The sequence below is a fragment of the Hipposideros armiger genome, unplaced genomic scaffold (assembly GCF_001890085.2).
Source record: "Hipposideros armiger isolate ML-2016 unplaced genomic scaffold, ASM189008v1 scaffold_738, whole genome shotgun sequence".
Classification (NCBI taxonomy): domain Eukaryota; kingdom Metazoa; phylum Chordata; class Mammalia; order Chiroptera; family Hipposideridae; genus Hipposideros; species Hipposideros armiger.
In genome coordinates, this window is record NW_017732088.1 from 209210 (window position 1) to 222443 (window position 13234).

Genomic DNA, 13234 nt, shown 5'->3' on the forward strand with positions numbered 1-13234 from the left:
TCCAGGTTGAGCTGTTGTTCAGCATCTTAGCTGTAGAGGGCAGTGTCACTGGCCCTCATATGTGGGATCCGAACCGGGGCCCTCTGGTATCCCAAGCGAGTTCTTAACCATTACGCCACTCGGCCGGCCCAAGAATTCCTTTTCTTAAATTAACTGTGCTGTTTGTATGTTTTTACCATGTGCATTTATTACAGATCGAGTATACAAAATGAGGAATTCAAGGAGCTCTGATTGTAGAATTGCTGCAAAAAACATGATGAGCTCAAATCTCACATTTCTAATGCAAAGCATGAAATAAAATTCAGGACTTTCCTTGATCCTGACTTACGAAGCTCTGATCACCAGTAACTGTGGAGCTGAGAAAGCTGAAAACCAAACTCGGAGATTCATTTTCTGGGTTTATCAGCAACTGCCATTTATGTGTGTTGGTACAGCAGTTATACAGGTGGCCCATACAGTCTGGAAAATGGATCATATTATTTTATCACGTGCTGCAATGCACCACCACCAATAAGCCACTTATGATGATTGACATGTGATTTCGGGCTTGGTGGACCCCCGTATGATGTTGTAAACAATGACAGATTAGAAAGTCTTAGTCCACAGAATACAAAATGACCTTTGAAAGGGGAGAAGCCTACATGATAGTGTACCTAGGAGAGGCACATAAACTTGTGATTCAGCTTTATTACAAAGATTGATTTTAACACGTCAGCCTTTAAAGTAAGGACTCAGCAAAGCTCACCAGAGGCAGGACACATTCCAGTCAGAAAAGTTCAAGAGTTGCTATCCCAAAGGTTGGTCTTTCAAATGTGCTTATCCATCAAATCCTTGCCCTTCGCGATGACTAAGAGTCACTATCATACTCACCAAGAAGTTACAAGTGATGACTAAGGTAAACGGAAAGTTCCAGTGTGGTAACTAAAAAACCAACTCACAACAGTAAGGCTTCCAAAAGCAAAGTGCAATCTTCTCCACCATGAACTTGTCCCCAAGCCACCCTGTCTGCCTGAGACATCCTCTATCCAGCTTACTTAGCCCTCACCCCCGGCCTGTCTTCAGTGAAACTTCCCTTGGAAAGGAAGGGCCAGGTTCTCCTCGACCTCACTTTACAGCAAACTCCTTCAGCTGGCCCCCTGTATCTCCTCACTACAGAAATTTAGGAGCAGAGCTATGCGGACAAAGCTTACACTTGATGTCTGTGTGTATATACGTACCCACACATACACAGAGTAAAGGTGATCACTTAACTCAATCTGTGGGTCTGAGAGTATATTAAGTGCAGGAGAACTTGACATAGTTAAGTCATGGTCTGTGCCCTTCAGCAGCTCACTACTCTGAGGAGAAATCCTTCCGTCCGTCCTTCCTTCCTTCCTTCCTTCCTTCCTTCCTTCCTTCCTTCCTTCCTTCCTTCCTTTATCCAACATAAATGATACATAGGAAAGATATCTTCCATCAAGTTTAAGACTGCCTTAGACTATCAGCGCTCAAGGAACACAGACCAAGGTGGTCAGCTTTCTTCAGAACTAGCAAATGGAGCTTCACAGAGGCTTTCTGAATGGGAGGCGGGTGGCATCTGCAGGGGAATGACGGGAAGAAGACAGGAAGTGCTGGGAACAGAGCAAAGGGAAGTCTGCTCTTCCTTCAGGGGGAAGCGCACACAGAAGAACTGGGATTCAGGTACAAGTTCTGCCCGATGAACTTGCACCCTAGTGGGCCCACTGCGCAACTGGCACAGGCTGAGCTGGGGAGAAAGGAAAAGGGATTTACCTGACTCAGGATAACTAACTATTCCAGGCTGACAACTTAAACTGCACTCTGTCCCACCCGTTCATCCATTCCCGGGACCACATAACTGACACCTGTCCTGACTCCCTTATCTCCTCTAAGGTGTCGTCTGTGCATAGCTGGTAATGCGTTCCTGTGTGCTCTGCATGTCTCACTTGTTTATTCTGTCATTCTGGAATGTCAGTCCCACACAGGCAGAGCTCTTTGTCTGCTGTCTTCACTCACGGACCCAGGGATCTAGAACAGTGCCCAACTCTACCAGGAGCGCGCTCAACATTCACTGATGATCTGGATGACTACCAATGCATATGCTGCTCCTTCTTCCGTCATTGCCACCACCATCACCACCACCACCATGTGACTGGGAAGTGACATGAGCAATGTTGAGCAAACACTAAAGGTCAAAGGTACTAGATTCCATTTTGCAGAGTTCACTTCACAACTTCAAAAACCCCTATCCTCATCTCCAGTGGACATGGGAGGCCCCAGGGCTCTGGTAGGCCTGCCCCCGCCACCAATGACAAGGCAGTGGGGGTGGCTCTGCCTAAAGTGACTGCCCAGATTCAGGAGACACTGGGCAGGAAACACCCACCCACCAGTCCAGGGCAGGCTTTTGCTTTGCAGCCTCTAGGCCTTTATCCCTACAAACTGCTGGAGTGGCAAGCCTGCTGCTCTGAAACCCGCTCCGGAGGAAACATCTGCAGCAGGGTTCAAAGGACAGAGGTAGTCACTCAGAGGAAGTTGGGATTAAAAAAGAGATGAAAAACAAACTTGGGGGTGGGGCTGGGGGTGAATAAAGCAGGGGCAATTAAAGTTGGTTTTCTCATCCAAACAATCAGATTACAAATGAGCGCCAGAACATAGGAAAGAAGGAACATAGCTCAGCCTACTCTTAGGCTCTTTGCCAGCTGCACGGGTGGCAAAGAGACTTAGGAGAAGGTCCAGACCAAGAAGGCGAGTGATCACCAGACAGCAGAGCCTGGGACCTGCCCCACAACTGCTGCCAGCCTCCTACAACCGGGACCCGGGGGCATGCAACACCCCACTCTCTGCCCCACAAGATCTTGTTCCACTTTGGGGAAAAAAACCCAAGAGACACTACAAGAAAACCAAGAGTGCTCCAAGGCATTCTTAGAAACAGATGAAAGGGATGAGCGCCATTTAACCACAAATGAAAAGAGTTGAGGGGGGAGGAAGGCCTGAGAGCCAGGACTTCCTGGCAAGTTCTGTCTTAAAATTATACATTAACTAGGCGCATTGTTTTGCAGGCAGTAAATCCGTTTGAGAACAGATACATCGATCCAAAGGCCAAGTCGCTAAAGATCCTTTTCCAATGCACTTTATCTGACAGTGTACTATGTACACAGGCAAAGGCTTCTCCTTCCATTGAAGGAAAACCGGAAACCCAAGTAGCTCCCCACAGAAAGCAGCACAGGCCTGCAAAGCCAGAACCCCCATTAAACCAGCACCGGACTGTGTACAGAACACCATTCGTGAAATCCTCATTCCCATTTTGTGTGACGTGGTTTAGGAAGTTGTCCGAAGTTAAAGGACTAGCAAGTCTCCAAACTTCAGGACTTAAATCAGGAGCATGGACTTCAGAGTTTGTGAGGGTTCAAGGAAAGAGTGCAGGCACAGCACACAGGGGTATTAATGGAAGTTCGTCCCTACAGGAGGTTCAGGGCACGCTGTGCTCCTGAGTCATCTGTCACTGGAGGCCAAGTGTCACGAGGGTATTCCCTCCACACGGCTTGGGCAAGCTGAGCCCCACAGGAGCTGGAACCCCCAAGAGGACTAGTCCTCATCTCAGGAAGATGTACGCACGAGCTTGGGGTACAGCAGCGACTGAGAGACATACACTGTCCTCCCAAAATGGGCATCCCAGTGCGCACTACATTCATGTGTTATAGATGGAATATTCAGATATTATACGTGCTATGGAGGAAAATAAGGCAGACATGGGGCGGGGGGAGAGGGGGCTGCAATTTTAAACAGCGTCCAGAAAAGGCCTTGCAGGAAAGGAAAGGTGGCTTTTGAGGAAAAACATATATATGTGTTTTGTTCATGTATATCTTTATATGAAAGAAAAAAGGAAAAAGTGAAGAATGGAAAAGAAAACTCCACGCTGTGAAAGTTGTATTCTGGTTCCCTAACTCGGAGCTTTCCTTCCTGTTCCCCACCCCTGGGGTTACTTCCCCTCCCCCTTTCTACACTCCACACTTAGAGTCCTTTTTTAGCAACACTGAAAGGTTTGAGCAATTTACTGCTTGGGGACAGTCTCTGAATCAATGAAATGTCAACTGACTTGTCTCCCTTGCCCCAGGGTACATTTAGCAACATCTCGAGACATTTTTGATTGTCACAACTGGGGAGGGCGGTGGGTATTACTTTTTCCCAACCAAGAATTACCAGAATCAAACTGCCAAGGTCAGAAAAACCCTAATTTAAGGGGAATTGATCTTGACCAGAAATATCGAATTCAGTGTTAGAAAACAAATGAGTTAGAAAAGGTTATCTAATTTAAAATATTGACTATCATTTACATGATAAAACTCTTATCTACTTAGCCTCCAAGTGGTCACGAAGACACCAGATTCTTATCTACAAGGTATACTAAGTCCTTTCGTTTCAAAAGGTGGTCACAGATCACAAAGTTCCTGGAAGGGAAGGGCATGGATTCAGCCACACTGGCTGAGACTATACCCTGTACTGGGAAAGTGGGGAGAGGACTAAATAATTTGAAAATCACGCTTTATTTTCCACTAACCTTTCTGTGAAAAGACGCAGGCTCCAACAGCTTCTCAGCACCCTACACCTGCCTGAGTCCTCACTTAACTTACATTTTAGCCCCAGCACCAGGCTTGTGCACAGTGGGCCAGAATGAATGATGACCAGTGTGGAGTAATGCTGCATCCAACGACCTAAGAATCAACAGATAGGTCTCAGTGGAAACTCACCTGGGGCCTGACTTATGTGTTAGGTCATTTTTTATTAAAGATTTTATTGGGGAGTTGGTGGAGGGGAACAGCGTTGGGGAATTGGGGAAGGGGAACAGATAAATTGCTGTCTTTTTGTTCTTCAGTTTAGTTGTGGAGGACGCCGCTTCACTGGCCCATGTTGGTATTATCATTGCGCTCTTCCCGGGTGAGGCAGTCGCTCGCCAGCCACTGGACGGCCGCTCAGGGCAACTCATTGCAGCCCAGCTCCAGGTCGAGCTGTTGTTCACTATCTTAGTTATAGAGGGCGCAGTGTCACTGGCCCTCATGTGGGATTTGAACCGGGACCCTGCTGCTCAGAGCTGGCGTCCCAAGCCAACTCTTAACCAATGTGCCACTCAACTAGTCCCTTAGGTCATTTTTTTTCATGTGAGATAGGGCCAAGTGAATTTTCAGGGATTCTCGACCTACTGCTTCAGGTCGTGGAAAAGTGCTGCTTCAAATAAGACTGAAGCAAAAAGTAGCATTAGGAATTTTACCACCAATTTTATACACACTAATGGCTACTACTGTAAAGACTAAGGCCAGAGAGAGCTTATGAAATCAGTTCCTCCAAGGAAAGAACTGTACTTAAAATACGGGAGACAGGCTACAGCTCAAACCTATTGCAAAATGATCAATTGACAATACTTTTTCAATATCCCATGTGGACTATGGTCAAAAGAGAAACTTTGGGTTTTGAGTCTTTAGAACTTTTACAGAAAGCAATCTCTGAAGCCTGCAGCAACATAATTTTATGGATTCCATTATAGCCAACAACTTCCTCCCAGGTTTCCCTGCTTCTTGCAGGATAGGAAGACATGTTATGACTGCTACTGGACAGGCAGCTCTTAGAGAGGTGTTGGATGTCCTTGTATGGTTCAATATCCCAGTGAGGTTTGAAGTGCTCAACAAGCGTTACTTCAGGTAAACATCACCACAACCCTACGAGCAGGTCCATTTTACAGAGAAGAGACACCTAAGGCACAGAGAGCTTCGGCAGCTTGCCCAAGGTCACACAGCAAGTGAGAGGCAGAGCCTAGTGTTGGCAACAAAGATAGTAAGAGCCCCAAAGGGAAGGTGAACCTGAGAAAATAAGTATCAGCAGGTTCGTGGGGTCAAGACACCTGTCACCAGGTGGAAATTCTCCCTCCTATGTCCACACCTTGGCTGGTCTGGATACTATTTCATTCAGGAATTTAGTAAGTTTTCATATTTCAGCTTCTCCAAGTCCTTTAATAACACCAAAACAAATGGGCTAACCTGTAGACTGCATCCCGTATTTTAGGATAAACTCACAGCCTCACAGAAACTGCTGTTTACTTAGATGGTGCACCCACAACATAACTCTTGGAGTGATAGGGCCTCTTTTAAAAAGGCAGACAATCTTTCAACCTGCCCATAAGGTTTACACAAGGTTTGGTCATGGAGTTATAGGTGGGGCTGTGCCTACACTGACTGGAAGGAGCCAGATAGAAAAAGTCTGCACACAGTAGGATTCCATTTATAAGACAGTCTCGAAAAGGCAAAATGATAGTATCACAAAGAAGATCCATTTGCAGTGTGGTTTCCAGATTTCCAGGGCTGGCAGACTGACTGTAAAGTACCACAAGGGAACTTTCTGGAGTGATGTAAAAATCCAATATCATGACATTGGTGACAGTTACATGACTGTATGCATTTGTCAAATCTCATCGAACTGCACTATTAAATTCATGAATTACATGTATGTTAATGATACTTCAATAAAGCTGCCAAAATATCACACAGCCAAGCTTCCGGGGAACCAGGCAGTTTTAGGCCCTGGTTCCCTTCTAGGGTCTATACTCCATTTCATCACTTCCAATTTTGTGTTGTCATCTGAATAACAAGTGTCTTTCCAACCTGTTCATGCTCCAGACCGATTAATCATAGACGCTTGCAATCGTGATTTGAAACGCTAGATAGGTGTGAACACGGCACTGAGGGCGGTGTAAAGGAGCGGTGATGTGGCAAAGCAGAGAGTACACTGAGCTTGGACTCTGCAGATATGAAATGCAGTATCAGTTCTCATGTTTACCAGAGTTTTCCTTGAGCTAATGCCACCCAGCCCGGAGTCTGCAGCTCTACTGTTTGCTTTGCCTCTTGGATCTTAAGTTTCCTCACCTGTGAAAGCAGAAGGTTATGCTAAATCTCTAATGTCCACCTCTTCAGTCATTTATTAATTCAGCAAACCTTTCTGAGGACTCACTCATAAGGCATTTAAAATAACAACAGTGAGTGTGAAATAGGCGTGACATGGAAGATCTTGCAATTTAGGAAAGAGATGGACGCTGCAACTTCTGAGGCTGGCACTCTCTTCCCGTGTCCCTCTCTCTCTCTCTGTGGACAGTCATTGGTACCTTGGCACCATGCTGTGAAGGCCAGGCCACATGGATGGGCTCCTGGCCTATGGCTGACAGCTCCAACTCAGAGCCAGCCTCAGACTTGAGATGAGTAAGGGACTGAGTGAGCATTCTGGTGGCTGCGCCCCTGCCTGAGACCCTGAGTGACAACCTTACCTTGCTGGGTCCAACCCACACCCAGAACTATGAGATATAATAAGCAAATGCCCAACCCTCCCTGTGGCATCTTTGAGGACAGAGGTTAACAGGTCTTTCCAGGCCATCACAGGAATCAGGAGGGCAGAATTACCTCTGAAATCCTTGCATTCCTTGTCCACCCACAAATACACACAGGCCACTGCATTTGCACACTAGCACAAGGGGTCCTGCCTACCTACATGTAGAGAGACAGTGAGTGAGCACTTTAGAGGAACAGTTGGCTTTTACAACCTTTTCTGCTGACCAAACACAAGCATTTCCACACCAACGAAGCAGACCTACTCTTGGATCTGTTCTTTCAAGTCTTTCTGTTATCCTGACTTCCGTCCACGAAGAAGTTTCCTTGACCTTAGTAAGCACTCCGTCCAGGCCTCGGCCTCTCCGGATTCCCACCTAGAAGGCCTGCCGAGGGCAACCACCCACTGCCCCCCAAACTCTGCACACCCTGCTGGCTGCCTCGGCCTTCACCCCAGGGACAGGACCCCCGGGGACAGGACCCCCGGAGACAAGGCCTCAGCCAGGGGAGGTCCCGCGGCGGGCGGTGCCACCTGGACCCAAATCCTGGACCCGCACCCCGCGACCTGGGCACCCGCGGGGCCCGCTCACCTCGGGCCGGTTGCGCTTTTGCAGCAAGTGCTCCAGGTAGAGGTCGGAGAGCGCCGTACGCATGCTGCCCCCACTCTCGCTCTCGCTCGACTTGAGCGTCATCTTGCCGGTGCCGGGACGCACAGACGCTGGGACGCAGAGACTATGGGCCGGGCAGACGCTGGAGTGTGAGGGCCCGGAGCCTGCGGGGCGGCGGAGGCGGCGGAGGCGGTGCGGCAGGGCCCGTCTCCACCCCGCAGGCGCCCCGCCCACTGCCGCCCTCGCCCCGCCCACTGCCACCATCGCCCCGCCCCTGGGCCCGCCAACGCCCGACCCCCGTGGAGCCCGGTGCCCGGTTCCCGAGGACCACAAGGAGGCGCAGCTCTTGTCACGGCCCCTGCGGCTGAATCCCAGAGGGGCTCCGAGGAATAAAGGAAACCGCGCCAAAACAGCGGAGCCGCCCCCAGCCACGGGCTGGTTGAGTGCACTGCCCACACCCTGGCCGAATTCCTGGGGATGGCAGGGAAGCATCCAGGGGCTGCGACTGCCGCCCTTTCACCTCCAGGCTCTACCTATAAATGGATGCGGGTACAGGACATTGCGAAAATGCCTTTAAGGCTCCTGTGCTGCTGGTACTCCCGTCATTTACATTGCTGTTCAGTGATGAAAGACCTGATTGCCTCCAACAGCAAACTGTTTTTTCTTGTCTTAGGCCACACCTTCTGCTTTAATACACAATAATTTTGAGGGATCAGTGGAAGCAAAGGGAAGCCCACATTCCTTAGGAATCCCAGAGCAGGATTCCTTAGCATCCTAATGCCTTAGTGGCGTTAAAACAGCAGTCTAAATGATAGAGTCTTTCTGAACAAAACTTTTGCTGGACTTACAGGGCTCAGGGCTGTCCATTGTCTGTAGACACCTTTACCTGATGAAAACCTGACCCCCTTTTAAGCCAAACTAGTAACCTCACAGTAGTATAAGCAGTTCATTACTCTATGTAATCTTATTTGGACCTTCCAGTAACTCAGCTAACAGGAGAAAAATCCAAGCGCAAGAATTTGGAGCCAGATCAGCCACTCTCTCTGCTAAGAGGCTGAATTCACATGATTGATAGCTCCCTTCCTCAAGTTTACCCTAAAGGAACGTGTGTGCGCGCACGTGTGTGTGTGTGTGTGTATGTGTGTGTGTGTGTGTCTGTGTGTGTGTGAGAGAGAGAAAGAGAGAGAGCACTATCAAAATTAAAAGTGATACTGGTGCAAGTATAGACTGATTGAGCAATGGGATAGATTAGAGAACACAGAAACACACCTTTGTATGTGTAGAACTGTGGTATATGATACAGGTGGCACTTTAGGTAAGTAAAGAGGGGATTTTCATTAAGTGAAGCTGGAAAATGGTTATTTGTACTGAAAGAGATAAAATTGGAACCCTCTTCCATGCCTTAGACACACACACACACACACACACACACACACACACACACAATGTATTCCAGATCGATTAAGGACTTAAATGTCAAAAACACAACTTCAAAGCTCTTGACAGGAAACATCAGCAAATAACTTTTAATCTTTAGGAGAGAAAAAAGATTTCTTAAACAATGCAGACAAATGATTGACTATAAAACAATATTGATAACTTTGTTAGCATTAAGAACTTTTAATCATCAAAAGACAAAGTAAAAAGCATAAAAGACAAGATATGCATTGGAAGAAATTATTTTCAAAACACACAGGTGACAAAGGATTCCTATTATGAATATATACACACATATATATATATATATATATATATATCAATTAATAAGAAAAACACAAGCGATCCAGTAGAGAAATGGGTGAAAAGCATGAATAAATATTCCAAAGATGGAGAAACACATATGACCAATAAGCATATGAACAGATATCCTACCTCATTAATGATAAGGGAAATACAAAGCAAGACTACGGTGAAATACCACTGTACACTCATTCAATTATCAAAATTAAAAAGTATAACAATATTAACTGTTGGAGAGGGTGTGAAACCATATGAGTTCTTGAACGTTGCTGGTGGGAGTGAAACTGGTACTTGACAGTTAAGGAAACAGTTTTCCATTATCTCTTAAAATTGAACATGCATCTATCCTCTGAGCCAGCTCTCTCTCTCTCTCTCTCTCTCTCTCCCTCTCTCTCTCTCTCCCTCTCTCTCCTTGCTCCTTCTCCTTAGCCAAACTAGTTTTCATTTCTCCCACCTCCCAGTGAAGCAGGCATTATCTGAGGACTAGCCTAAGACGAGATTTTACAGTTGGAAGATTAGTTCCCGGGTTCACTAGAAAATGAACCTGAAGCAAAACGTATGTGCTAAAGCTTTACTGTAGGATGCAATCCCATGCATGTAACAGTGAGTGAAAAGGGAAAGTGAGACACAGAAGGACGGGAAGAAAATATAAATTAGTGTGCTCCTGAGATTCCCACTGCTATTCAAGAAAATACAGCTTGTTTCTCAGTCTCCCTGGGTGCCTCCAGACATGCTATATAGAACCATGGAATCTTAAAACTGTCAAGGAAAGGAAAAATATTGATCTGCCAGCAGGTTTTGGTCTCATCTCTCACTGGTCAAAGTTCACCCAACTGGGTGTTAATTTTCCCGTACCTCTGAATTGTGTTACCTGGGTCCTGGCAGTAACTTAGGGAGTCAGATCCCACATACCACAGTTCAGTGCTGAGTCCAGAAGTGGTAGGAGTCAGAGCCTCTATGGGTCTGGTCACATAGAATTTGAGGGATAAACATTGAACCCAATTTTCCCATTTTTGTACATATATTAAGAAACTATAGTGATTGATATCAATACTTAAGAAATAGTTGCTGTCTTTCTCTCTTTCCATAAAATCTACCCATGAACAATTCAAGTGGTTTTTACTATAATCACAGAGTTGTACAACCATCCCCACTATCTAATGTGAGAACATTTTCATCACCCCCAAAGGAAGCCTCATATCCATCGTCAAATATTCACCAACTCCCCTGCCCCTAAACATTGGCAACCACTAGCCTATTTTCTGCAGGACTACTAATTGAATCTTCCACAAGGGACTAAAAAAAAAAGCCTGTCTCTTGACATTTTATAAGTACAGATTGACCCTTGCAATGGTTGGTAGCCCAAAGTCACACTATTGGGGTGCCCTAGCAAACCTTAAGTGGGCAATCTAAGTGAGTTCTTGACTAGTAGAGCCACAAGGTGCCTGGAAGAAATATAACTCCTTTCTGGAGAAGTCTTCATTAATACCAAACCTTCATTTCCATATATGTTTGCCAAGAAAATGTGCAGCTCACAGTAAAACAAAATATATCACTACTCACAAACAAAGAAACAAAGCCCCATGAATGAGATCCAACAGGAACTACAGATAACCAAATTGGACCAAAAACTTCAGACATTGGAATTCAAGGTTAACTGAACATTAGAAAATTTGTTAATCCAATTTACCACATTAATGCATTAATGGGAAAAGTCCTATTATCTCAGTGGGTAAAAAATATTCAATGTACTTCAACATCTATTCATAGTAGTAAAACAAAACAAAACAAAACAAAACAAAACAAAAAAACCCCCAACTTTTAACTAACTAAGCATGAAAGAAGCATCCTTAATCTGATTTTTAAAAAGTTATTTGTAAAAAAACCTACAACAAATATATTTAGTGATGAAAAGCCAAATGCATTTCCTTTAAGATTTTGAACAAGAGAAGAATGCCTCTATCACCACCGTTTTTTCCACCTTGTATTGTAAGTCCTATTCAGTACAGTAAGGTAAACTAAAAGTATAAAGGTATAAAGATTGGAAAAGACAAAACAAAATTGTTATTATCTGCAGATACTTATTATCTTTGTAGAATATTTAAAAAACCCTACAGATAAATTATTAACATTATAAGCTCTATTATAATAGTAAGGTTGCTGGCTATAGTCATTATACAGAAATCAATTGCATTTGTATACACCAGCAACATAGATAAAATATAATTTAAAAATACCATTCATTATGACATTTTAAATGATCAAATACCTAGGAATAAATCTAATTGTCTATTCAGACTGTATGAAGGGGATTATAAAACTATTGGAATCTGTTGAAGAAGGGCTAAAAAAATGGAGAGGTAAGTCATGTTAGTGGTTTGGAAGATTCAATTTTATGACTATGTCAGTTCTCCCCAAATTGGCCTATAGGTTCAACGCAGTTCCAATAAAAATCTCAACAGACATGTTTTGTGAAACTTGACAATCAAATTTTAAAATATGTGTGGCGTTGTAAAGAACAAGAATAGCCAAAGCATTCTAGAAGGACATGGTCAGGGGACCAGCCTTCCAGATAAGCAAGACTTGTAATAAAGCAATGGTAATTAAGAGACTGTGATGTACGCACAGAAAGAGACAAATAAGCTGATGGCACACAAGAGATACTGGAGGCAGATTTATGCATATCTAGACTTTTGGTAACATGACAGATGGTATTCCAAAGCAGTAGGGAAAAGGATAGACTTGCTCTAAGTGGTACTGGGCATATTGCGATGCATATTATCAAAATGGAAACTGAGAGTGGTTAAAGGTGAAGGCAAACACTTTATCCAAACGACTGCAATTGGAAGTTCAGAGAGAATGACTCCTTGAGCACAATTTAGCTAAAGTTTTTTATTGAGGCAAAACTCAGGGTGGAAAAACACTGGAAAAGCAAGTCGGCTGACTCAGAAGATGGATGGTCTTACAGCTTGTCTTCTTTTCAACATTCCCATGCCTTGTTCTAATCGGCCAGTTCCAGTTCAGGGTGCTTGTTGCTCAGCATCTGATTTTGCTGCTTGGAATTTATTGCTTCTTGGAATTTATTGCAACTATCTGCTTTTCTCAGTTCCTAGAACTGCCTTTAGGCACATAAATTCAGTTCAAAGTTCATGGGTAGAAAAGTATGGCTTCTCACAATATTAAAAAAATGAAATTGGACTCTACCTCACATCATACAAAAATTAATTCTGAGTACCTTAAGGACTTAAATGTGAAATGCAAAACTACAAAACTTTTAGAAGACAATATAGGAGTCTTCCTTTCTGACTTTGGGGGTAGAAAAGGATGATTTAAACTGACGCCAGAAACACTAACATAGAGGAAAATGATTGCCAAATTTGACTACATTTAAACAAGTTCCTACACTTGTCAAAATACATCATATCAAGAGTAAAAATACAGGGCCGGCCGAGTGGCGCGATGGTTAAGAACTGGCTTGGGACGCCAGAGGGCCCCGGTTCGGATCCCACATATGAGGGCCAGTGA

At 44.7% G+C, this 13234-nt stretch overlaps 1 protein-coding gene across 1 annotated transcript in view; it reads right to left on the reverse strand.

Annotated features, from left to right (window-relative positions):
* Positions 1-8194, reverse strand: part of MPP1 (MAGUK p55 scaffold protein 1) — a 30681-nt gene extending 22487 nt beyond the window's left edge. The window contains exon 1 of the mRNA XM_019627609.1: positions 7952-8194. Within this exon, the coding sequence (XP_019483154.1) occupies positions 7952-8053 (102 nt within the window). The 5' untranslated portion in view covers positions 8054-8194. The remainder of the gene's footprint in view (positions 1-7951) is intronic.
* Positions 8195-13234: the final 5040 nt, after the last annotated feature.